The sequence below is a fragment of the Trichosurus vulpecula genome, chromosome 5, assembly GCF_011100635.1.
Source record: "Trichosurus vulpecula isolate mTriVul1 chromosome 5, mTriVul1.pri, whole genome shotgun sequence".
Taxonomy (NCBI): Eukaryota; Metazoa; Chordata; class Mammalia; order Diprotodontia; family Phalangeridae; genus Trichosurus; species Trichosurus vulpecula.
In genome coordinates, this window is record NC_050577.1 from 150,457,176 (window position 1) to 150,483,176 (window position 26,001).

The 26,001-nt window shown below is 36.3% G+C and overlaps 1 protein-coding gene across 2 annotated transcripts in view; it reads left to right on the forward strand.

The window, feature by feature from the left end:
* Positions 1-26,001, forward strand: part of RELN (reelin) — a 560,642-nt gene that overhangs the window by 396,774 nt on the left and 137,867 nt on the right. For both annotated transcript variants that reach the window (XM_036762107.1, XM_036762108.1), the window contains exons 21-26: positions 1,844-2,036; positions 7,280-7,392; positions 16,170-16,307; positions 19,139-19,325; positions 24,031-24,236; positions 25,738-25,909. In XM_036762107.1, coding sequence (XP_036618002.1) covers positions 1,844-2,036; positions 7,280-7,392; positions 16,170-16,307; positions 19,139-19,325; positions 24,031-24,236; positions 25,738-25,909 — 1,009 coding nt within the window. The remainder of the gene's footprint in view (positions 1-1,843; positions 2,037-7,279; positions 7,393-16,169; positions 16,308-19,138; positions 19,326-24,030; positions 24,237-25,737; positions 25,910-26,001) is intronic.

A 26,001-nucleotide genomic window follows, 5' to 3' on the forward strand; every position in this document is an offset into this window, starting at 1 on the left:
AAAATGTAATTAGCTGAAAGTCCATATAGTAGTAAAATACTAGCAAATGGGGTAATACCCAGCAAGTATTCCAGTATGATCCCATTACGCCTTCATACAAGCAATTTCCTCATCTGTAAAATGCAGGATTTGAACTATATGTCATACAAAGTCTCTCCCAGCCCCAAATCTGTGATCTTATCATCTTATGAACTTAGAAGACTGTAAGAAGGGCTCATTCCTTCCCAAGAATCTTCCCCAATTGATAGTTTCAGATCAGTCTAGAGAACATAATTCTCAGATGACTTTGGGCATGGTTTCTTTCAAAAACAAAAACAAAGATCTATTATCCACAGCTGGGGAAAACTCAATCTATTCCCCTCAGAGGAATGGAAAAATGGAAAAATATTGGGCCTTAGTACAATATATGGAAGCAATAGATTACTAGAGTCTGGTGGTTTGGGAAGAGTATGGAGAAATAAGGAAACTAATGGGGAAGGAAGTGATTTAGAACTTGCAGAAACAGATGTAAAAGTAGAAAGGAAACTCACTTTCTTTCCTCCTGTCTGCTCTTCCTTTATATTGAGAAGTGGCTAAGTAGAGCAATTAATTTAATGACTCTTTGTGAATGGGGCTGTCACTGGATCTTGGAGTCAGCCATGCCCACCTCCATTTCATTGTTTTCTAGTCCAAAGTGTCAGGGGTCCCTCAGATAGCCTGGTGTACTAGTTCTTTACACCTCATCTAATTAGATAGGCAAGCAGCCTGGTTCTATTGTGGTATCAGATGTTCATGAAGACCAATTCTAAATTTTTATAATTCAGATGTTGCCTTCTCAAGAACTTATCTTTCATCTATATCACTATTGCTGAAAATAATTATCCTCTACAACAGAAGTGTCAAGCACTGCTTGGTTGAGTGAGGCCTGAACTTGATTAAAAGGAGATTGGGAGATGTTTACCAAAATAAATTTTGAAAAAACAATACAACATAGATAATGTTACTTTGTGGTTTTCTAAATCAATACATAGCCTCCAGGGATCCATTTCTATTTGAATTTCACACCACTACCCTACAAATTATTTTACCTAAAGTTCTTTTATGGTATCTGTTAACAGTTGTTAGGTGTGTCTGAGAAAAACACATTACAATGATTTTTAAATATTTTTATTATCTACACTAAGGTTGTACTCAGTGTAATTAATCAGAAGTTGATGGTATTTGACTTCAGAAATTTATTTTTAAATTACTGTCACATAATGACTGTTTCTACTGTTCTGAGAATTTGATACTCCAAGAAAATTATGAAGATATTTAGAAGACCTGGAGAAAGATGAGTTGTAAAGCTTTGTTTAGCTTTCCTTTCCCTCCTCACTCAATGGTTATCATTCTATGCTGGTAGCAGATGGCATTATTACTTAAACTGATGTAAAGTGCCAATTTATACAATGATTCTTGCCCTTTGTGGCTTCTTATATTTGTAACTCGTATCTTTCCAAGAGGTCATAATAATAATAGATTTTTAAGGCTTTTTTTTCCACTTGGTCATATTGAAAGCAGTAAGTTGATAAATAACTTAAGTAGATTGCATACTGTTAAAAGACTTACTGAAGAATAATTTCCATAGGGATAACTGAGTTGACCTTACAGCTGCATACAGTTTCACATGCCTCATCTCATCCATTAGTAAATTGCAAACTTCTTGAGAGCATTGACATCATAAACAATGTATTTTTGTAACTCCACAGCACACAGTTTGGTCTCAGTACTTGTTGACAGCCTCTTAGGGGGTATGCATATCAATGCAACAATTGTAATTGAGGTGTTTCTAGATTGTTTCTGATTCATATTCTGTGTCTCTCAGTTTTACAGGGGACTCTAAACTTGCCTCAAGCATGCGTTATGTCGAAACACAGTCTATGCAGATTGGAGCTTCATATATGATACAGTTCAGTCTGGTGATGGGATGTGGTCAGAAATATACCCCCCATATGGACAACCAGGTGAAACTAGACTATTCTACTAACCATGGTCTTACATGGCACCTTGTACAGGAGGTAAGTCTCTATGATTGGGTTCTTTCTTTAAAAACTACTGATGGTAAATTTTCATGGGAATTAAAGAAACAGCTTACAAAAAATTTAGATTTGAAAAGAAATGGCAAAATTGGTTGATTCAAAGAACTAGATAGAAAGCATGCTGTTGAATCATATATTCTATGTAATCCAAATTTGTTACGTTGAAAAAAATCTTTTTAAAAGTAATCATCCTGGAGCAGCTAGGATGGTACACTGGATAGAGCACCAGCCCTGGAGTCAAGAGGACCTGAATTCAAATCCTGTCTCAGACATTTACTAGCTGTGTAACTCTGGGCAAGTCACTTAACATCGATTGCTTCCCCCCCCCCAAAAAAAACCATTCCTCTCTCTCTCTTATGCTAGTATAGACTAATTTAAGTGAGTGAGAACTAAAATGGTTTATTAGAGGAAGATTCATTCCTAGGTATTTTGTATTCCTAGGAAGATAGAGGCTGGCATCATGTGTCACCAGATAGGAAGTAGGATACTACAAGTAATGAGCAGGATGAAGGGAAAACCTAACTTCTTTGAATAGAGTCCCTTGTCAGTCTTTAATTCTGCATCTGTGGAAATAGGATGATAACTAAAAGAATATTGTAAGAAAAAAAACTAACAAAAGCTGTTAATTCAAAAGCAAACAATATGTAACAGTGACATGCCATTACAAGACGCAAAATCCTTCTATTTTATGCAGAATTGGTTAGAGTAGTGTCCATTTAGTGGTGCCCCTATGTATTAAAAAGGAACTGGAGGCAATCTGGAGGAGACTTACAAAAATGAGTAGAGGAATGAAAAATGATATCTACATGTTAAAGAATATGTTGTTTAATTCAAAGAAAAGAAGGTTGGGGAGTAACTTTAGATGCTCTATTAAAATATAGAAAAGGCTGTATGAATGCATTGTCCTGATGTTCTAAAACACGTAGAGGAAAAAGGAAGCATATAAAGAGCACACATGCATGCACATGCGCGCGCGCACACACACACACACACACACACACATTTAGGACAGACATGAGAAATCCACAGCAGTAGGTTTAAACAATGAAGCAGGCTAATATAAGAATCTGTGGGATATTTAACCCTAGAGATCTTTCTTCCAGGCAGAAAGGTGAGAGTATTAAATTGTTCACATGTGGCTCCTTCCATGCTTATCACTTTTCCTTGTGGCCACATTTCCCTGGGCCCCCCTTTCCACTTACCTTTACCTGTAGCTAAACATTTCTGATATTTGCCAACTATTTAATGATTCTAAATATAAAAATCCTTTAAGGCAGAGACCGTTTTGTTTTTCGCCTTTTCATCTTCGGCACCTAGCACGGTACCTGGAACATCGTAGCTACTTAATAAATGCTGGTTGAATTGAATTTTCAAAGTTTTGTTGTTGTTGTTATTGTTAAGCAGTAAAAAAATCAATGATTAAATTCATTATGAAAGGGCAGAGATATATTTACCACTTGAAGTCCATATCACTAAATTATATAGCGATTTAAACAAATATTTGAACAAAAATATTTTAAGTACCTACTAGGTAAAAGGCCTATGCTAAGAACCAAATGTTCAAAAATGAACTATAGCCTCTGCCTTCAAGGAATTAACAGTCTAATTTGGTGGAAAAGACTGAATCAGTATGACAGACAGAAAAAGGAAAGATTCAGACAAGGCATATTTAGAGAATTTAATTTAATCAAATTTAAATTTTCAAAGAAAATCTAAAGGAAAAAGAGAGAATTCTTTCACCCTGGGGGCAGGAAACCAGGAAAAGTTTCAAGGAGGAGTAAACATTTCAACGGACAGAAATAAAGAGAACGTGTGTATTCCGGGCATTGGGGCAGGGGGGTGGGGGCGACCCTGTAAATTCTCAGGGGGGGGAATAATGGAGGAAAATATCGGATAACAGCTTGCTGGTTGAGTTTGGATAGTATGGAGTGCTTTTTCTCTCCCTATCTACTCCCACACCCATACTGGACATAAGAGAAAAAAAAACTGTTGTAACAAATATACATAGTCAAGCATTAACTTCCCATGTTGATCATATACAAAAATGTATTTTAGTTCTGCATCTTGAGTTCCTCACCTCTCTGTCAAGAGATCAATAGAATTCTTCATCATCACTTCTCTGGAATCATGGTTGATAATTAATCTAATTCTTAAATCTTTAAAAGTTGTTTGTCTTCTATCAGTTATTCTGCTCACTTTATTCTCCATCAGTTCATGCAAATCTTTCCAACTTTTCTCTGAAATCCCTTATTTCTTATGGCATAGAAGTATTCTTTTTTATCTATGTGCAACAATTTGTTTATTCCACAATCGATGGACAACCTCTTATTTTAAAGGAGTATTTATTGTACCCAGAGAGATCCAATGAAGATTTTTGATTGGGTTAGTGGCCTAGCCAGACTTACATCTTGGGAAGATTATTTTGATAGTTAATATGTAGGATAGATTAGAAGGGCAAAAGGCTAAAAGAAGGGAGGCCAATTAGTATAATATAGTTTTCAGGTGAGAGATGGTGTAGGCCTTAATTAGGGGTAATGTAGAGAAGAGGGTGAATGTGAGAGGGGTTGTAGTGGTAGACTTGATAAGACTTGGAAGCTGAATGAATATATGGAATGAGGAAAAATCAAGGACAACTTCAAAGTTATAAACTTGAGGAGGGTACTCAGGAACTGAAAAAATGGTTGTGCCTTCGACAAGAAGAGGCAAGTCAGTAGGAAGGGGCATGTTTAGCAGGGAAAATAACAGATTCTATTTCAGATCTGTTGAATTCAAAGTGCTTACGGGGTGTGCAGGAAGAAATGTCTAGTGGGTAGCTCATGTAAAGTTGGAATTCAGGACAGAGATTAAATCCAGATAAATAGATATATTAGTCATCATAGCCTGTAACATAGGAAGGAGGCACCATATAAGTGTTTATTCCCTTCTTTTTCCCTTCCCTTCCCTGTCTATGTCGATATAACAATTGAAGCTAGGAGAGTGTATGAGATTGCCAAAGGAGCACCTAGAGAGAAAGAAAAGGCTAAGCAGAGAGGGCTGGTGAACAAACACATTAAAGAACAGAAGGAGGAAAATGAACCAACCAAGGAACCTGAGAAGGACTGATCAGAGAACAAGAAGAGACTAGAGTAATAGAAGCCAAAGAAAGAGAGGGTATCATGAAGGATCTAAAGTCAATACTATAGAAACCTCAAGAGGCATGAGGACTGAGAAAAGTTCATGGGATTTTTCAATCCAGGATCATTGGTGACTTTGAAAAAAATAATTTCAGTCAAGTGATGGGGTTAGAAAGTATGATATGGGGGCACTTGTTTTGTTTGGCTATACAGATTTGTATCCAAGGCCTTTGTTTTTCTTTTTTTCAATGGTGGGGAGGTGGGAGGGTTTCCCCTCAACAAAGAAAAAAATTAGAAGGAACAGAAGGAAGATCAAACAGAATCACAGACATCAGGACAGCTTTGTAAGTCACTTGTTGAATTTATTATATGCTATACCTGAAAAAATAGCAAACTCTACATAATAGAGATTTATGTATAATCCTCTCCTGTTTCCCAAACTATGTGAAAATCTTCCTTATACCTGGTGTTTGTTACATTCAAGAAATAAAAATATTTTAAAAGATTAAATAATGAGAAAGGAGAGACAATGGGAATAGACGTTTAACAATGAAAGGAAAGGAGATACAGTTTCATACAAAGTAGCATGTTCTTTTAGAATAGGGAAGACTGGCCTACTTGAAAGCAGTGGAGAAGGTCAATTGATAAGTAAAGACTTACAATTAGAGGGGAGAGATGGAACAAAGAGTGATGGGAGCAGGTAGTCTTAAGTTCACTAATGGAAGCACTAGCCTTGGCCAAGAAGGGGGCTACCTTGAATTGGAAAGAAAGAATAATAGATGGATGATACTTTGAAGAATGGAGCAGGAAACAGGAGGACAAATATTTATAACTTCAATCTTTTCATTTAAGTGGATAATATATTCTGGTGGGTATGAAAGTAGAAATGTGAGTTTGAGGAGAGAGAAGATTTATACCAGTATCTGTGAGGAGTTTGATAGTCAATAAGAGATAAATAAAAGGAATGTCACAAATAGTGAGGACCCAGTTGAACTAAGCATGAATTGACTGGATTATGCTTTCCTAACATCATTTCAAAATATTCAAGTTTAAGAGCAGAGGAGAGATTATCCAGCATTGGTCATCAGAAGGGCAAGAAGAGAGGAAGAGCTTGGCAGCTGGGTGACACAGTCAATAAGAGTATGGGGCCTGGAGTTAGAAAGACTCGTCTTCATGAGTTTAGATATGGCTTCAGACACCTGCTAGCTGTGTGACTACTGGCAAGTCACTTAACTCTGCTTGCCTCAGTTTCTTCATCTGTAAAATGAGCTGGAGAAAGAAATGGCAAACCAGTCCAGTATCGTTGCCAAGAAAATCCCAAATGGGGTCATAAGGAGTTGGACTTAAGTGAAAGAACTGAACAACAAAGAGGGGAATGTCAGAAAGGAGCAATGGTTCGATGATGGAGTGTCTTCTATACTATTGTCATGCTGAAATGCATCAAATACAGGAGTGTCAAGACAGAAGAGAACTGATTAGAGTCAGGATAGAGAGGATAAACTAAGAAGATTGTCTTGGATATATATTGCCTAAGGTACATTGAGGGCAAAAAGCAGGCTAAGAAAGGCTGAGACATGAGAGTGATGGAAGGAAAGAAAAGAGAGAAATTTCAGGATACATAAACACTGTGAGTGGCTGAGGTAGAGTGGATATGGTGTTACTGAAAGTTTGATGAACTAATAGGTTAGGGTGTTAGAAGCATTGTCAATTTGAGTACTAAAATTTCCAAGGCTAATTGGGAAAAATTGAGTTAGAGAGCAAGACTTTAAGAATTATATATAGTTACTATAGACCAAAAGTTAGAACAGGTCAATAAAGTTAGCCTAAATCCCTTAAAATGTTCTGTGTGTCTGTGTGTGTGTGTGTGTGTGTGTGTGTGTGTGTGACTTTAGTTCATTTAATTGAATTTAAGCATCTACTTATGAACATTTCCAAAATGTCTGATAGAGGGAAAAAAACAAAAATATGCCTTACATCCAAATCTCAGATTGGTACAACATAGAACCCTCTAAGATCTTCTTCATTTCTAAAATGAGGGAAACTTGACATGAGGAGAAAGAGATTTATAAAGATCAAGATAATCTTGATCTTTCATTGGTTTTTATTTAGGAATGCCTTCCAGGAATGCCTAGCTGTCAAGAATTTACATCTGCAAGCATCTACCATTCCAGTGAATTTACACAGTGGAGAAGAATCACCGTGCTTCTTCCTCAGAAAACTTGGTAAGAAATGTTATTTTAAAGTATTGTTATCTTTACCTTTGTGTCCTAGATTTGCCATATGACTATTTCTGTGGACATGGTTAGATTATAAAGCATTAGTTAAGTACAATGAAGAGCTCTTTTTTGTTTTCACTTTTAGAAATGAGGGTTCTTGTCTATATTAAGAGTGTCATTGAAAATTTGATGTTAGCAGGAAAATATAAACTTATAATTTCATCTCAAAATTGCATTTCATAAAATAAATGTCTTTTTCTCCTCTTTCCCTAAAATGATCTCACCAGTGCACAATCCCATGGAAATAGCATTGGACTGGGAACCATAAGACCTGGGTGGTCCCTCATCAGCCTTGACTTATCTTTTCGATCTCGGGCAGATCTTCAAAACTCTATAAACCTCATTAACTCGTCTGTAAAGTAAAGAGATTGACTGAATAAAAAAAAAACTCCTAAATTCCCTTGAAGCTCTAATAGCATACATTTTTCTCCAGGGAGGAACTTCATGCCCAGAAAAAGAACATAGAGCTTAAAACCATATCCCTCTTGAATTGCTATTCTTTCAATACCATAATCTGAAAAGAAAATCAGAAAAATGAAACAAATTCCTGTTTGGAGCTTTTATATCATTTAGTATGAAGATTTGACTATATGGTCAAAAAATTGGATGTCATTTCTAGGTTTATTTCTAGCTTTTCTTTTCCCAAAGATCAAATTATTTCATTAAAATAGAATAACTGTTTGTTTTTAAGAATGAGGCTTTATGTTAGTTGGAATTTAAAATTCCAAAATTTGTTTTCCAGTCATTTTCCATGCCTTTATTCTACTTTCTCATTTCTTTTTCCCATTATTTTCACTAATGTATCTCCACTTTGCCTAACCCTCTCTATTTTGGTGTCTCTGCTGCTCAGTTTATAATTAGACCTTTTAAAAAATTCAAGTAAAATCTTTTAAAATGTGGTGTATTTAATTAAAAGACTATTGAGTGAAAAGATAATTATTAATAATCAAGTTTTTAATTATTATAGTATTTCAAATTGTAAAGAGGCAAATAACAAACAAAAGATGAAAAGATTAAAAATAATTTGTTTTTGTTCAGTCACTTTTCATTTGTGTCTGACTCTTTGTGAGTCCCCATTTGGGATTTTATTGGCAGAGATACTGGAGTGGTTTGCCATTTCTAGCTCATTTTACAGATGAGAAAACTGAGGAAAACAGGGTAAGTGACTTACTCAGGGTCAATAGCTAGTAAGTGTCTGAGGCCATATTTGAACTCAGAAAAATGAGTCTTCTGGACTCTGCATTATTTGAATTATTTTTTCACTATAGTTAAGATTTATAAAAGATCATCTTATCAATCAGTATTCAAATTAATTTCAAAAAATCATAGGAATGGAGATTTAAGTCTGCAAGAGATCTTAGAAGTCATCAGATCCATCCTTTTTATTTTGCAGATGGAGAAACTGAGGCCCAGAGAGGTTAAATAACTTGCCCAAAAATGTTTAGCAGTGAAGTGAAACAAAAAGATGTGACAGTTCCAGGATGGAATAGACAGGTAAAGGGAAGGAAGGAGTAGAGCGACCTAAGCATGTCTTTAAGCAAATTAGAAGCCAGTGGAGAGGGTAAGAATGGTATTGCATTAGAGTGGGGATAGCTTTTATAATAAGATCCTGGAGCAGGCAACAGGGAATGGGATCAAGGGCAAGAATGTTATTAAAGATTACCCAAGTTAGGGGTTTCCATCTCTGGAGTGACCAAAAGCCAAAAAGCCAAGAATTTTAAGACAGTATTCAGTGAAGCATTAAAGTGACAGATCATGGGTTAAAGGCTGGATGTGGAGGCAAGTAAAGCCAGAGTAGGAAAGATAGACTTAGAAAATAGCATTAGGTCAGGAGATTAGAATCTATAGTTAAGGCTAAGAATAGGTATATTAGCAAGGCAATAAATACAACATTGACAATAATTATGAATATGCCTATATGATTCGGTATTACAAAATATGAGAGACTCTCCATATAGAAGGTAGAAGAAGTAAAACTTTTATTCAGACACCAAAAGACCAAGTTCCATAACCAATAAGTCCATCCCATCCAAGCAGCAACCAACTCCCAAAACCGATAGCTTTAGTATTGGGAAAACTATGTGGCACAGTGGATAGGGTGCCAGGCCTAGAGTCGGGAAAACTTATCTTCCTGAGTTCAAATGGGTGACCCTGGGCAAGTCACTTAATTCTGTTTGCCTCAGCTTCTCATCTGTAAAATGAGCTGGAGAGGAAATGGTGAACTACTCCAATACCTTTGCCAAGAAAACTCCAAATGGATTTGCAAAGAGTTGGATGTGACTGAAATGACTGAACAGCAAGATTTACTATGAGTAAAAGATAAGGGGATGCAAAGTAGGTTAAGGCTGGAGACAGTAGAATTTTAGAGCAAATTAGAATTTTAATCCCATATTAGTGGGACAGTCCTGAAAGATGGTGAGGTACATGGCTAAAGTAGAGTGTTCGGTCATTGAAACTGAAGGAGATAATCATGTGGTCAGATTGTTAGAAGAGTTCTCAGCATGAATCTTGTCATCAGTGGAGATGGCCAGAGATAGTGAGCAAAACCAATTTCAACAATGAGTCTGGGAAAAATTTTGGAGAGGGACCCTCCAGTCAGTAGATGACAACAAGGCCAAAACCTATGTTTGTCAGGCCATTGAGTACAGAAGTGTCAAACCCAGATGGGGCTTGGGGAGGAAAGCAGGTGGGTCATTCATTGAGCCTCCTGCATTCCAGAGCATGACCTGAACCTGATTAAAATGTAATTGGGAACCAGTTAACAAAGTAAGTAAAACTACAATGGCATAGATAATGTTGACTTATAGTTTTCTAAATCAGCAAGCTGTCCAGGGATCTGTTTCCATTTGAGTTTGACACCAATACTTTAAGGAACATTTAATTACCAGGTGACATTGCCCAGCATTCACCTATTTATGTTCAACAAAAGGTGTCTGGGTCCTGGGGAGTGCTATACTCACCTTGGAGATTGGTACAAGCCATGCTCCATGGGGCACTGAGCACCTTGAGTGCCCTACCTCCCTCCATGAGGAAGCAAAGGCTCCTTGTCAAGGAACATGTGGATCTATGAATTGACCCAATAACAATTAAATGCTTAAGCCTTCCCTTAGCAGTGATTCCTCATCTTTTTCATTTGCTTTATTCCAGTGAGTCCTAGTCAAATAGCCTTGGCATAATGGAATTGACTCTGTTCAGAAGACAGATGTGCTTGGCATGCAGGAGTTTTACTCAGCGTAAAATGAATAAACAGATAAACAGTGCATGCCTAAACAAATAATAAAAACGTTTATCCAGCACCTAGTAGCCTGTTGCTCTCCTAAATTCCCAGAGCTCCCTCTATAGCATAGAAGTTTCCTTCATTCCCAGGAATTATAGGAAACAAAATTTGACTTTGTTTGGTTTCCCGTGCTTTCCTCTGCTACAAGTGAGAAAAGGATTGTCTACGCAATCTCAACTCACATCCAGCAGAGACAGTATTTACACAAAGACAGAAACTCTAAAGGAACTCTTAACCTGGGATTCGGAGTACATGGAGAGACCTTTTGAGAAAACTAAACTTCCCAATGCAGGTGATTTCCTTGGTCTTGTCTGTCTTATTTTTACATGGATCCTAACTTCTGACCACAGCTAGCCCATCATGGAGCTGGGTAGATGGACTCAAAGGCTGGCCCAATGAAAAGGAAATCCTGCTGTCACCATTACCTGTCCTGGCATTCCTCTCAGACTTTGAATCAGCACCCTTTCCCCTCAACAGCTTCATTTCTATCCTTATTTCCTATCTGCATCCTCAACCAAACTATCTCCCCACTCTCCTACAAAGCTGGAGAGTGGTTCTGAAGAGTAATGGGATTGCTACATATGCATCAACCCCTTCAGGCCAAGAGATTGTCAATGTGTTCACTGGACTTTGAAGATGCTTTCTAAAGCCTACCCTAATGTTACCCAATTAGGGCAAGAACTCAGTAGCTTAGTTCCCCAGATGTTCTTCCTTAAAAGTAGGTCTAAAATTATTTAATTTAGAATTTGAAAGAAATAATAATGTGAGGACAACTTAAACACCTCAGAAAAGTATTTACTTTGGCATTCCAACTAATCAATATGTAAATTGAATATTGTTGTAGCTTCAGAAAAGCCAGGTGTTCTAATTGCCGTTTTTATGCCACTTGCAAAACTATGTAGAACCGTGTGTGGTAAACTAAAAATAAATAAAGAAATTTAAAAAAAATTGGAATGTAGGGATGAAGTACATTCATTTTCCTCAATGCAGTTAAGTTGGTCATTTTGGTTTATCTTACAACTTTTGAAGGTGTATGTTTTTCTAAAGATTCAAAAGGGATAGGGAAATTGGCACAGTGCAGCTTGAAACTAGACTCATCTTTAACAGATCTCCCCCACAATGTCCTGGTGTTGTTATTCAAACCATAAACATAGAGCAGTCAAGCAAATGTGATTTCCCAGGGTCCTTGTGTATGCAAAGATCTGTTACCAGGAAAATGTGTTAGATGAGCCCAACTTGTGGGGAAAACCGTGAATGTAGGCACCTGCTCAGAGAAACTATATTGTGTAAGAATTGAACATTTGTTATCTGATGAAAATTAATTTCAGTTTTATGAGGGACATTTACATAAGAACAGGACTTAATGAGATCCAAACAGCTGTCAGTCGCTGACTTCATAAACAGATCAACACTTAATGCCTGAATAAGAGTTTTGGAATAATTGGGTAAATGTAATTACAGTGACTCTGAAGGTGGCAAGTACGATTTTGTCAGCTTACATTTACCTTGATTCCTCAGGTTCCCTGATTATCAAGAGAGGACTTGACATTATTTTATTTCAGATACTGAAGTCTATAGGATAAAAATCAAATAAAGAAGAGTATTGAGTTTGATTTCTGGTGCCCACTCTACCCCTAGGAATCCACAGTACCTGGCTGGAAACCATAAGGCATCTTCATATTCCACAGCAATTATTTAACTTATCGAATCCAGTGTAGACATGAAATAAACACAATTATCCTCAAAAATAGTCATTGGTATTTCAAAGTAAAAATGATCATGGGGCAGAGGAGTGGAAAGTTTAAGCATTTATATTTTGGAAGCTATTTTGCTGTGCCACAACTGAAAATCAGCGAGATCACACTTCGTATTCTCACTTGTGGCCAAATGGAGATTGCTCAAGGTGTTTTTTAATCACTGAAAGTGTGGCCAGCATCCAACCTTTTTCCTTTCCTTTCTCGTAATTAATATGGTCATATTCAAGTATGTATGACAGGCTTTAATAGAATAATCCACTTTAAGCTGCTTTATCCTAGGGAAGTATCATAGCTATAGAGTGCTTACAATAGGCATGAATCAACTAGAAAAGGAAGAGAAAAAAATAATTTAGAATGTGCTTATTATTATAAATATTTAGACAAATAAAGCATAGCAACAGTAACCTTAGAGTCCATATCGTATTGCTATGTTAATGTCAAGTTGTGTTATCATGAATTTTTCCAAGTACTTCAACTAATACACCGACATACGTATTACTTTGCAATTTTTTCATTCAATAAGCATTTATTAAACACCTAATATATGAAAGGGACTGTGTTAAGGGTGGAAGAGCCAAAGGCAAAATAAAGCCCTAACACTGAGAGGTTATATTCTACTGAGGGGTTACAACATTTAAGCAGAAAAGTACAAAACAATTTAGAGAAAGAGGGGGAGGAGGGGGAAGAGAGAGAAAAAGGGAGGAAGGAAGGGAAAGAGAGAAAGAGGGAGGGAAGGAGAGAGGGAGGGAGGGAGAGAGTTATTAGGGGCAGCTAGGTGGCTCTGGGAATAGAGTGCCAGCCAGGCCCTGGAGTCAGGAGGACTTGAACTCAAATCTGACCTCGAACACTTAACCATGTGACCCTGGGTAAATCACTTAACCCTGTTTGTCTCAGTTTCTTCATCTGTAAAATGAGCTGGAAAAGGAAATGGCAAACCACTCCAGTATTTCTACCAAGAAAACCCCAAATTGAGTCACAAAGAGGCAGATACAACTAATCAACCAAAAAAATCTAGTTATTAACAAGTTGTCTTCCCCATTATAATATGAGTTTTTTTGAAGACAAAGAGTGTTTTTGCTTTTCTTTGTATTCCCAGGGTGTAGCATATTAAGCACTTAATAAATGCTTCCTGACTGATATGCTGAGAAATTAAGTAATTGGTCAAATGTCCAGTTATGTGTCAGAGGCAGAACTTGAACTCCGTTTTCCCAAATTCAGGGTGAGATCTCCATACACTGGAATGCCATGCTTCCTCTCATACGGGATTGTTACGATGCTCAAATTAGATCTGTGAAACATTTGCATTTTTTTTTACTAAAGTACTATTGAAATGCCAGCTCTTACTAATTCTACTTTTTAAGGATTTCTTTTTCCCAGTTTTTCTCTTGTATTACTCCTCAAATTCCATTCCCTTGGTTTGAGAAATTTTGAGTGTTTCCTGTTCCTAACCGTACATTAACATATTCTAAGGATATAGGACAGCAGAGATACCAGTGATAATATACTTCAGTAAAGTATCTTCTCAGATTCACAGAGAGAAGTCCTGTTTCTGGGACCTTTCTTTGTTTAGCTTGACAACTCTTTGGGTAAACTACCTTGTGGAAGATTTAGAAGATGTACTGAATCATTTATACCCATAGCTGATGCATCCAAATTAAAGCCTCTAGTACCAATTCATGCAATAGGCCTTATTAGTATGCTACATAGTGTGTAACTGTACAGAAAATAAAGGACAACTACAAGTGGCCATTTCAGTCCACATATCGTGGGTTGTTAGCCTTTTAAATGGTCATGGAGATCCATCCTCCTCATATGATAGAAGTGAAAACTGAGACCTGCAGAGAAGTTCAGTGATATCTTGTTCAAGGTCAGGCAGCAGTACTAAAATTTGATCCAGAACCCTCCTTCTGACTTCCTACCTAGAGATCCTTTTTTCCATTATACTATGATGCTTTATTTAGAAAAAACAGATAAATTAGAAGCTTCTGTTCTATAGCACAGGGCAAGTCATTTGTAAAATAATGTTGTCCAAGTTCTAAAAATTATGTAGAATGGAGAGCCAATAGGTAGAATAAATTATTATTTATCTTAATCATTTTTACCTATCGTGCATGCTTTACTATATATCCTTACCACTATGTAAGATTAAGTAGTTTCTACAGTATCAAATTATTTATAACTTTATTGTATTTATGAAATAAAATATGTTAAAGATATTACTAAATTCACCTCAGTTATTAAGCAAATATTTTTAATAGCACTAACCTGGGTCTGATACATTTTAGCATAGATCATGCCCTTGAATAGTTTCTGATAAATATTAAACCAGTAAAAGATCTTTTCTTATTATGGAAAACTATTAACTTTTTTGAAAGCTGTTTTTTGATTGTAGCAGCATTTTTGTTTGAAAATGAAAATTGTTACGCCAAAGGAGGTGAGCATAATGTCATTGAAAGTACCACTAAGGATCACTAATGTGCAAGAAGGCATCATTCTGCTAGATGCACCTCAATGAATTCAGGAATCACCCTACCCAAACTGGATATGCAACCCATTATCCACAGATCATGGATAAAAGACAAATAATAAAGGCCTACTAACAGTCTGCTGTGTACTTAGGGAGTAGCTAACATGAGGATAATTGATGCAGTAGGTTTTAAGGGTTCTTGCAGAGCCCTCAAGGTCTGTTCCATCAGTGATCCTGTACTTAGAACATGGGACTGTGGCTCTGGGCATGCCCATTCATTTCTGAAAATCATTCCTAAATTACTGCAGAATAGCAATTATCTGCCCTCCTTACCAAGAAACCCTTGGGGTGGGGGGATTTCAAACTCCCAGAGGTTTAAAAAAATTCTTTGTGGTATTCAGTAAGTGAAAGTGGTTCTAAAAAAATATTTTTCAGTTACCAGTTGGCTATGTGACTAAACTTCTGCGGCAGAAATATCAATATGCTTTTTCTCCTTCTTCAGACCTCATGTCTAATTCACAATCAAGTTCCCTACGATTTCTCAATGTCTACTGAACCACTTACTTATTTCCTTCCATTTAACATCAACTTGTCTTTGAAAAATAAGCAAGTTAATTTTTCAGTAAGAATATACAGATCTGTGCTTCTGGATATTCTTGTTTATCTTATTTAGGTCTTGTAACAATGTTATATGTTCTATGTGTAATATTATATTGTGGTAGTCTTCTCCTCACCCAATAATTCTACTGTTATCCTTTGTTTTATCTTGAGAGTCAAACTGAAGTTGGTCTTATAATTTGCTACAAAATGCTCATAATTTAACAATCAATCAATATAACAATGTCGGTTTTTTAGAAAAATCACTTTCCCCTTTAGGCCTATTTCACTAACACTGAACATTAATGTACAATGTATCAATGTTTGATTGGTATTTTGATTGGCTTAATTTTTCTAAAATTCAATCATTTTATAATTTAAATATGCAAAAAAGAGACAGAACTCCTTTTGACTTCCATAATGTATTACTTATAACAGTTGTTTTATTTTCCATTTTAGCATTTCAGGAAAACTAAGTTCAGTGTGTAAAAAATGGTTGACAATCAAATAAAAATTCCAGAGAGCACATAGTCTAAAAAGAAAATGATATGAGAATGCGTACCTTTAACATCCTTCAACATGGAGGTTGAAAGAATGATATTTTATTTTTCTAATACATTTCTAGGTCCAGTGCTACTCGTTTCCGTTGGAGTCAGAGCTATTATACAGCACAAGATGAATGGGCTTTAGACAATATTTATATAGGACAGCAGTGCCCAAACATGTGCAGTGGGCATGGCTGGTGCGAGCGAGGACTATGCAAGTAGGTATTTCAAAAAAAGAGCGGAGGGAGTCTCTGGGTGTGAGAATTCTCTTTATGAACATTACCCCAGCATTGGTCAAAATTGTTATGTGCATGCATTATTATATATGGAATAACCAAAAGGAAATGCCTTTTCTAACCCTTGGTTCGGGTACATGGGACATAGTATTACTTTGCTGGGCTATCAGGGAATTTAGGTTTTCCTTCTCAAAATCAAACCTCCTGAAAATTAATTAGCTTAGGAAGGGTATCTAGAAGTGGTTTGAAGAAGCTTCCTTTCTCCTTGTCTGTAAGTCTTAAAGCACCATCTAAGCAGGCCATCAACTTGGCCATACTTCGAAAAGCCCTGTTTTGTTGCATACTCCATCATGACCTCCAATTGTTAGACTCTTTAGTCTCCTTCAAAACTCAGCTCAGGTACAACCTTCTACAAGATGCGTTCTCTGATCCTTGCAGTGACAATGGCTTCCCCCCAAAATTATCTCGTATTTATTTTAGATATATTTATTTTTATGTAGTCTGTTTCCTCCAATAGAATATAAGCTCCTTGAGGGCATGGACTACTTTGTTTTTTATCTTTGCGTCCCCATCATGGCACATGGTAGATGTTTACTAAGTGCTTGTGGACTGATCCATTGGTTGATAGTGAAGGAAGTGATAACTGTCACTGTTGAGGATGTAAGAAGACATACACATACTAGAACTAGAGAGGATGTTATCTTACTATTTCTTTCTCAAACCCCACTATGGTCTGATTAAGCGTGCCCAGATTTTCTAGCCTTACAATAACAAAATCTGCTGGAATAAGATGAATTGATAAGTCTACTCCAAAGTACTTACCCATTCATTTCCTGTTGCCCAAAAGTCCATTAGGGTTTCATTTCTTTAGCTAAAACATTAATCCCTGTTGAAATGTAAATATTCTAAGATAACCACTCCAGTGTCTTTGCCAAGAAAACCCCAAATGAGGTCACAAAGAGTTTGACCAGACTGAAAGGACTGAACAACAACATTTTAAACAGCAGTTTTATTATGCCTTAGTGTGAATGAGCTGATTGGCTTCTTTCCCAAAAGTGGGCTTTAATAATGGGAAGAAAGTAGGAGCCATAAAGTCACTGGGAGCCTGAAGAGATTTATAAAGTGAGGGAAGAGGAGCAGCTAGATGGCACAGTAGGTACGGCACCTAGCCCTGGAGTCAGAGGACCTGAATTCAAATCCAGACTCAGATAGTTACTTGCTCTGTGACCTTGCACAAGTCACTTGACCCCAACTGCCTCAAAATAAATGAATAAAGTGAAGGTGGAAGAATAGATGGAAGAAATGGGACAGGGAGAAAAAAGAACAGGAAGCCAAGAAACTGAAGACAAACTCAGCCAACTTTACAGTTTTGTGCTTCGTTGGAACTTTGGTGGGGGGGGGCAGTGCCCATTTCTAAAAGTTTCAGAAAAAGTTGAGAAAAATACGTAACAAATTTTGTTTAGAAATAAAATTTATACCTGAAAAGAGGGTAAGACTGCAGAGATGGCAAGAGACTAGGTGGAAGCAAGGATTATGAGAGATTGCTTTTTACATTTACCTTTTTATATTACATTTACATTATTACCTAGAAAGTCACATACCATAATCTAGGGAATTGAACTGAATTACTTTGAGTATTATACTGGAAAAAAGACAGTGGAAGAATCAGTAATTTTGTGAGAGAAACAGCTTACAGTGTCTATGACAGTGTAAGTTTTGTAGAATTTTTTGCTTCATGTTCATGTTGTGAAAAAGTTGAACAAGTGGCCTCCAGGTCATTCCTGTCTACTGTCAAAGCATACGGGCATACTTCAGAGATGTTGCAGGTTTGGTTCCAGACCACTGCAATAAAGCAAATATCACAATAAAGTGAGTCACACAAATTTTTTTGGTTTCCCAATGCACATAAAAATTATGTTTATATTATACTGTAAAGTGTGTAATAGTATTATGTCTAAAAAAATATACATACCTTAATTAAAAAATACTTCATTACTAAAAAAACACTAACCAACACCTGAGCCTTCAGCAAATCTTAATCTTTTTTGCTGGTGGAGGATCTTGCCTTGATGTTGATGGCTTTTGACTGATCAGGGTGGTGGTTGCTGAAGCCTGGACTGGTTGTGGCAATTTCTTAAGATAAGACAACAGCGAAGTTTGCCACATGGATTGACTCTTCCTTTCACTTGAACACTTAGAAGCCATTGTAGGGTTAGGAATTGCCTAATTTCAATATTGTTGTTTCTTAGGGAATAGGGATGCTCAAAGAGAGGAGGAAAGTAGAGGAATGGCCAATCAAGGGAGTAGTCAAAGCACACACAACATTTATCAATTAAGTTTGCTGCTTTATATGAAGGTTTGCTGTTTTGTATGGGGGGTTCGTGGTACCCTAAAACAATTACAATAGTAACATCAAAGATCACTGATCACAGATCACAATAACAGATATAATAATAATGAAAGACTTGAAATATTGTGAAAATTACCAAAATGTGACACAGAGACATGATGTGATCACATGCTGTTGGAAAAATGACACCAACAGACTTGCTCAATGCAGGGTTGCCACAAACCTTCAATTTGTTTTTTTAAAAAAGCAATATCTGCAAATCACAATGAAGCAAAGCACAATGAAAAAGTGCACGTCTTCAATATAATGGGGAAAACAACATTCTGTGTAATATTGAACTCACTGTCCTTTATTAAGATGTTTCTTGGCCAACTGAAGGAGATTTGAAACAATAAAAATGACAAAAGGAAAAAGCTATGATTAATTAAATCATTCTGTTCTATCTTACTAATCTTCTCTTTAGGTGTGACCAAGGGTATCAAGGCACTGAGTGCCAGCCAGAAGCTTCCCTTCCATCTACTATTATGTCAGATTTTGAGAGCCAAAATGGTTGGGAGACTGACTGGCAAGAAGTCATCGGGGGAGAAATTGTCAAACCAGAACAAGGATGTGGGGTCATCTCTTCTGGATCATCTCTATATTTCAGTAAGGTAGGGATAAATACTGAGACAAGTTATCAGGGACTTAAATAGATGTGCTATAATGCCATAGTGCTGATATGTGGCAGAGTCTGTCTAGGCAGAAATCCAAGGCAAGATAATTTATGCAAATGCAAAAATAGATATGCTTTTTGTTCAGATGCAGGTGCAGAACAAAGAAAATTTGATCTTTTAGCAAGTAAACAAGATTGAGAAAACAGCAAATCAGGGTGGATTAAATTTAACTAGGTCTCACATCCATCAACACTTAAGTCTTCCCTGATCATTATCATCAAATGTAATTAATAAACGTCCTTGTGTGCATTGCACAGCACTAGATTCTATGCACATTCATGCCAAGATGAGTGGACTTAGTCTGCAGAAGTTAACATTTTAAGAAGACGACATGAATCCAACAACACACTTCCATATGCTTAAATGTAATTTTATATAGGTTGTAAATGTGCAATCATGCAAAACATATCTCTGTATTAATCATGTTGTGAAAGAAGATGCAGACCCAAAGGAAAAAAATAAAGTGGAAAATCATATGCTTTGATCTGCATTCAGATTCCATCAGTTCTTCCTCTGGAGGTGGAGAGCATTTTTCATCATGAGTTCTTTGGAATTGTCTTCAATCACAGGATTGCTGAGAAGAGCTAAGTCATTCACAGTTGATCATCTTACAATATTGCTGTTACTGTGTTCTCCTGTCCTGCTCACTTCAATAAGTAAATAATTTTGAAGTAGAAGGAAGAGGAATAAAATAAAGAGACTTTACCAAATTTAAATAGACCAAAGTGACTTTTGGGAAATCTAGTCAATCTAATAATTCAATCTAATTCAGTAGGTTGAATCTGGCCTGCTTGTGGAAACAGGCGTCACAAAGGGTGGGATTTCTTAAGACAACCCATTATGGCAAACCCTTAATAAACTTTGTCTTTTCCCTTGGCTGAGGTTTGAGTCAAAGTCTTTCAGCAAGACCCGGCGTGTCAGTATTTTGGGGTCTCCAGCACCCCCACAAACCTATGGTTCCCTACCATATTCATTTTGATTAAGCCTCTTGACATAAAGGAAGAGGGAGCTATAGGAGAGTTTAAAGAAAAACTTGATGTTAATGAATTAGTAGACTAGAACGAATTTTAACTATATTGTACTGAATGTAAAACTAGAAACAGATTAGAAATAATGTTCACTGAAATTTGTAATGTAACAAGAGTTAGGATTAGTTTGGGTTTGGAAATGCTGTGTATGATTATCTGCTCTTTGTAGCTTTGTGGCTTCAGTTCCATTTCTACTCTTTAATTTGAGCACTTAGACCAAAAGTGCCATTTTGAAAAGAATAGGGGAAGAATATTTTTGAGGGCCTGAATTATTAAAATGCTCTTGCCTTAAGTCCTACACAAATGCATTGATTCCTGCAATTTTTTAAAAAAAATTATAACTATACATTAAACCAATTTGGAAATGTTAATATTGGAAAAGCAAATTCTTGCTCTAGCTGTTTCCTTTTTCTTTTCTTCATTAAAAAGAATGTGCATTTTGCATAACTAGAGAAAAGGCAAGGGGGACAAGTAGATTTTGGAGGATAAAATGCCAGGCTAAGCAAAGATCTGATATATTTTTCATTTACAAAAATCCTACACAACACTTTTAGAAAACCTCTGTGGACTAACACCAAAGTATCCTGGGGGGGGAAAAATAGCACTTGACTGTGAATTTCCTGATAAACCAATCATTACAACTAGCTAATTGTGATAATTGGATTTTTTTTAATAATTGTCTTCACTGTTAGATCTTCCTCCTTCTGGCTCATTTCCTCATGCCAAGTTTCTCAAAGTAGTTTGCTAAATTGGAATTAACCTGCTAAGTTCTGTAGTTTTGGTTTGTTTGTTTTTTTTAACTCATAAATGGTCTTCCTGTAGTGATTCAGAAGTTAGAAAATATTGTTTGACTGAGCTATATTGCAGTAATATATTACAGTAATCCTTAAGGTGATTTCATTTGTATTAATTCTGATACAGTGAAAGAAAAATAAAAAGCACGAGTAGGAAGGCATGGGGGGAAGGAGGGGAGAGAGGAACAGAGAAAAAGAGAGAGAGAGAGCACTAGGTGGGCGCCATGGATAGAGTGCCAGGCTTAGAGTCAAGAAAACTCATCTTCATGAGTTCAAAATCTGGTCTCAGACACTTACTAGCTGAGGGACCCTGGGCAAGTCACTTAGCCCCGTTTGTCTCACTTTCCTCACCCGACAAATGAGTTGGAGAAGGAAATGGTAAACTGTTCTATTATCTCTACCAAGAAAGCCCAAAATGCGGTCACAAAGAATCAGACATTACTGAAAAACAAGTGAACAACAGCAGCATATATGTGTGCGTGGGTGTGTGTGTGTGTATACATATATATATATGTATACACACACATAGAGAGAGAGAGATAGGTACACACACACACACACACCCACGCACACACACATATATGCAGGGAGTTGCCAGATTACAGACAAACATTGTACACCTACCCACACCATTCAGAAAAGTGGATAGACTTTTTAAAGTTTCATTGCTTCTCTCATTTGATATATGTGTATCTATGTATATATGTATATGTGTCATATTATTTACTACTACGTATATGTGTGATTCTGTTATTTGCTGCCTTACCACTGAGAGTTCCAAATGACAATCTTGAGACTATGGCTTCACTTTGGCTGTTTTGTTTACTGCTGCATTTGTGCTTTCAATCTTCTTTTAATTCCTTTTAGACATCTTTGCAAGGTTGTACACTTTTAATTAGCCAACAGTATTTTCCTTGTGGTTTTCCATAACCAGAGACTTTCTTCATTAAGTGAATAAAGTAGAATTAGTTTTGAATTCTACATGATAGATTTTTTTCCCTTTGTTCCATATAGAGTATCTTTATTTTTCATACAGTATTTTTATTGAGATTCTCAGGGGTTAGAGAGCTCTGTGACAAATTTGAGGGCCTTTTGTAGCCCTGCCCCTAGCAGAATCTGCTTTGGGCTATAGGATTTCTTAAGCAAGACATTTTTTCATAATCCCATTACCTTGAAATCATTTACTAACAACAGGAATGATGACAAACCATTTCAGTTTCTGTCCAACACTTCACAGCATGACCATGACATGAGATAGACACGCTGAGCCTTCTGGTAGAAGGAAAGGAAATTGCTGGATTTGAAGATATTGTTAACTCTTTTAGGCCCTAAGATGCTTTTTGGTGTCCAGGAAAATTTTATTATCTTTATCTTTCCCCCCACCCACAGTGAAAATGACAAAGATGCTGTCCCCTTTTATCAATTAGTTTCAGCTGTGCCTGACTTTACTTCTAGCCCCAGGCAGTCTATAAAAAAGGAAGGAGGTCTGTGAATAATTTTCTGCCCAGGAAGGAAGGTATCAGCTGTGATATAGGACTTGTTCACCTTATCACAGCATATCTGATTTAGCATCTCACAATCATGTGTGGTAATCTAGCCCCAAAAGAAATTTGTGTTTGTCTCAAAGTTCATTTAGCTTAATTTTGCCTTCTGAGATTTTTAAATTTTTAGAATACTTTTCTCTATTATTGGTGATAGCAATGTTTCTGCATCACATTAAATATGTATAGCACTTTAAGTATCACAACAACCCAAGGAGATAAGTCTTGCAGGCATTATTATCCCTCTTCCATGGTTGAGGAAACAGGATCACAGAGGTTGACTGGCTTTCCCATGATCACTTAGCTAATAAGTGTCAGGAGTGAGATTTGAACCCAAGTTTTGCTGACTCCAAACGCAGTACATTGTCTACTAGATCACTGGTCTAGGGACTAATACAATAAATCAAAGAAGGAAAACAAAAAAAATGAGTGCGGAAGATTGAGTTACCATCACCAAATCAAAATGGACCAAATCGAAGGCTGCTTTCCTCTGAGTCACAAGGAAAAAGAATCTTATGTACCTACAGCAACCACGTAATGCCATTTTCTATATGCCACTACATACCATAGCAGCTCTCTTTGTGGTAGCAAAGAACTAGAAATTGCAGGGATTCCTGTAAATTGGAGAATGGCTGTACAAGTTGTGGTATATGATTGTGATAGAATACTACTGTGCTATAAGAAAGGATGAGTTCAGTGATCTTGGAAAAACTTGGAAAAATTGCATGAAATAATGAGCAAACCGAGCAGAACCAAGAGAACATTGTATACAGTAACAGCAATATTGTTTTAAGAATGACTTTGAGCAAATAAGTCATTTTGACTTTTATAAATATCCAATTAACTGTGAAGGACATACAAAGAAAAATGCTATCTGCATCTAGAGAGAGAACCGATGAATAGATGTATAGAATAATTTTACATATGTATGTGTATATATATATATATATATGTATACACCTATTTGTGTCTAGTGGTAGCCATGTCTAGGGTGGGGGGGAGGGAAGAAAAAAAGGGGGAAAAAAGAAAAAAAGAAATTTATGTGGTTATTTTATTATACATTTAAAAGGAACAGCAAGTTGGACATAATAGACTGGTAGTGTCATATGCAATCATCTTTTTTATTATATTATGGAAATGTTTGTTTTATTCCATAAATAAAAATAAAATAAAGTGGGGAAAAAAGAAACTTATGAAGGTAAAACCAAAGCCAAAATAAAAGCCACAGTACTCTATTTTATTATATGTAAGTTTTTTTTAATCTTTCCTTTTTTGTTAGGCTGGAAAGAGACAATTGGTGAGCTGGGATATGGATACTTCTTGGGTGGATTTTGTCCAGTTTTACATTCAGATAGGTGGAGAAAGCACTGCCTGCAACAAACCAGACAGTAGAGAAGAGGGTGTCCTGCTTCAATACAGCAACAATGGAGGCATCCATTGGCACCTCTTGGCAGAAATGTACTTCTCTGACTTCAGCAAACCCAGGTATTAATATCCCCATCAGGCTTTTGCTAGACACAGAAAGTCACATTAGTACAAAGGTTACATTTTTTAATCTTGTCTTAATTTGTGTCTTACCTAAAATATGTGAAAGGCTTTTGAAAGATATGGTTTAAAAAGGAGTTGCCAGAATATGGACAGATGTTCTACACCTATCCAGACCATTCAGAAGAACAGATAGACTTTTTAAAGTTTCATTGCTTCCCTGATATGTAATTTGCTCAGCTGTATAATCTATCTTGATCTAGAATTTTAGCTTCATCTAGGGCTGATTCTACACACGAGCATTGTAGGTTGCCATCTATATATGTTGTGATTTTAGGAATATCCTCAACCAACTTGCCATTTTTTCATTGGACCAGCCTGGCCTCATCTTTATCCATTATGTCATCTACTGATCGAAGGTTATTGCTAATGAGTATAAGACTCATTACTTTAGAAAACCATTTATTTAGAAAAATGGTAACTTTTCAGTTTTTTTAAAAAGATTAAAAAACTCAGTATTATCATTTTAAAATTAAGTGACTATTTTAAATCTGCTGGAGATGTGTAATTATGTAAAATATCTAAAAATGCATATACTAAATATCACAAAAATCTAGCCATCTATGTCTGTTTTAAATTTCTTATGTTTCTCTCATCTCTGTACCTTGGACTTTAACACAATCATAATAAAATTTACTTTATATGTAGAACAGAAATCATGGTTAAGTGTATGACATGTTGATGCTACCCATGTTCTAGCTTCATACATATGTACACTCACAAATTACTAAAAATTAGGTTTAAATTAAATATTTTAAATGCACATGAGTTTAAAACTTAAAAGGATCCCATGTCAAAACATTTTGTAAAGTGAAGAATAGGTGTGTATTTTAATCCAGATTTTTTTAATATATTGAGTTTCCTTAAAGTGCGATAAACTTGTTTCTATCATGGATCATTTTGCAAAGTTGTTGAGGTACAATTCTATGCCACAAAAAATCTCCACTATATTTTCCCACAAATTATAACTTCTCTTTTGATATGACTTTTGTCATGACAAGCAAAATAATTATCTTGGGCCATGATGAAATATATTTATCTTCTTCTCTAAAAGACATCATACCAACAAATATTGAGGAAGTGTGGAGAGTTGGAGATAGTTCTGGACTTGAATTCAGGAAGAACTGGGTTCAAATCCTGCCTTAGATACTTATTATCTATGTGACTTGGCAAGTCTATTAACTTCTCAGTATCTTAAGTTCCTCATCTATAAAGTGAAGTGTTTGGCCTCAATGGACTCTTCAGTCCCTTCAGCTTCTGAATATACGATCTTCTTTCTCTACATTCTTCAAACTTCATTCCAACATTGCCAAACCAGAAACTTTTTTTTCAGTTCTACAATAAACTAAATATATTTTCCCAGTGACTTGCCTTGCCATTTATAACTAAGAGGGATATTGCTTTCACTTTTCTTAAACATGGATAACTGGTTCTTCTTTAGGTTTGTCTATCTAGAGCTCCCAGCAGCTGCAAAGACACCTTGCACTAGATTCCGCTGGTGGCAGCCAGTTTTCTCAGGGGAAGACTATGATCAGTGGGCAATTGATGACATCATCATTTTGTCTGAAAAACAGAAACAGATTATTCCAGTCGTCAACCCAACTTTACCTCAGGTAATCATGCCCTGTTGTAGGTGGACTCTAGAACTAAAGGGAATTTCACAGAGAAGGGTTTGAGGACTTCACCTCTTAAAGATATTTTTTAT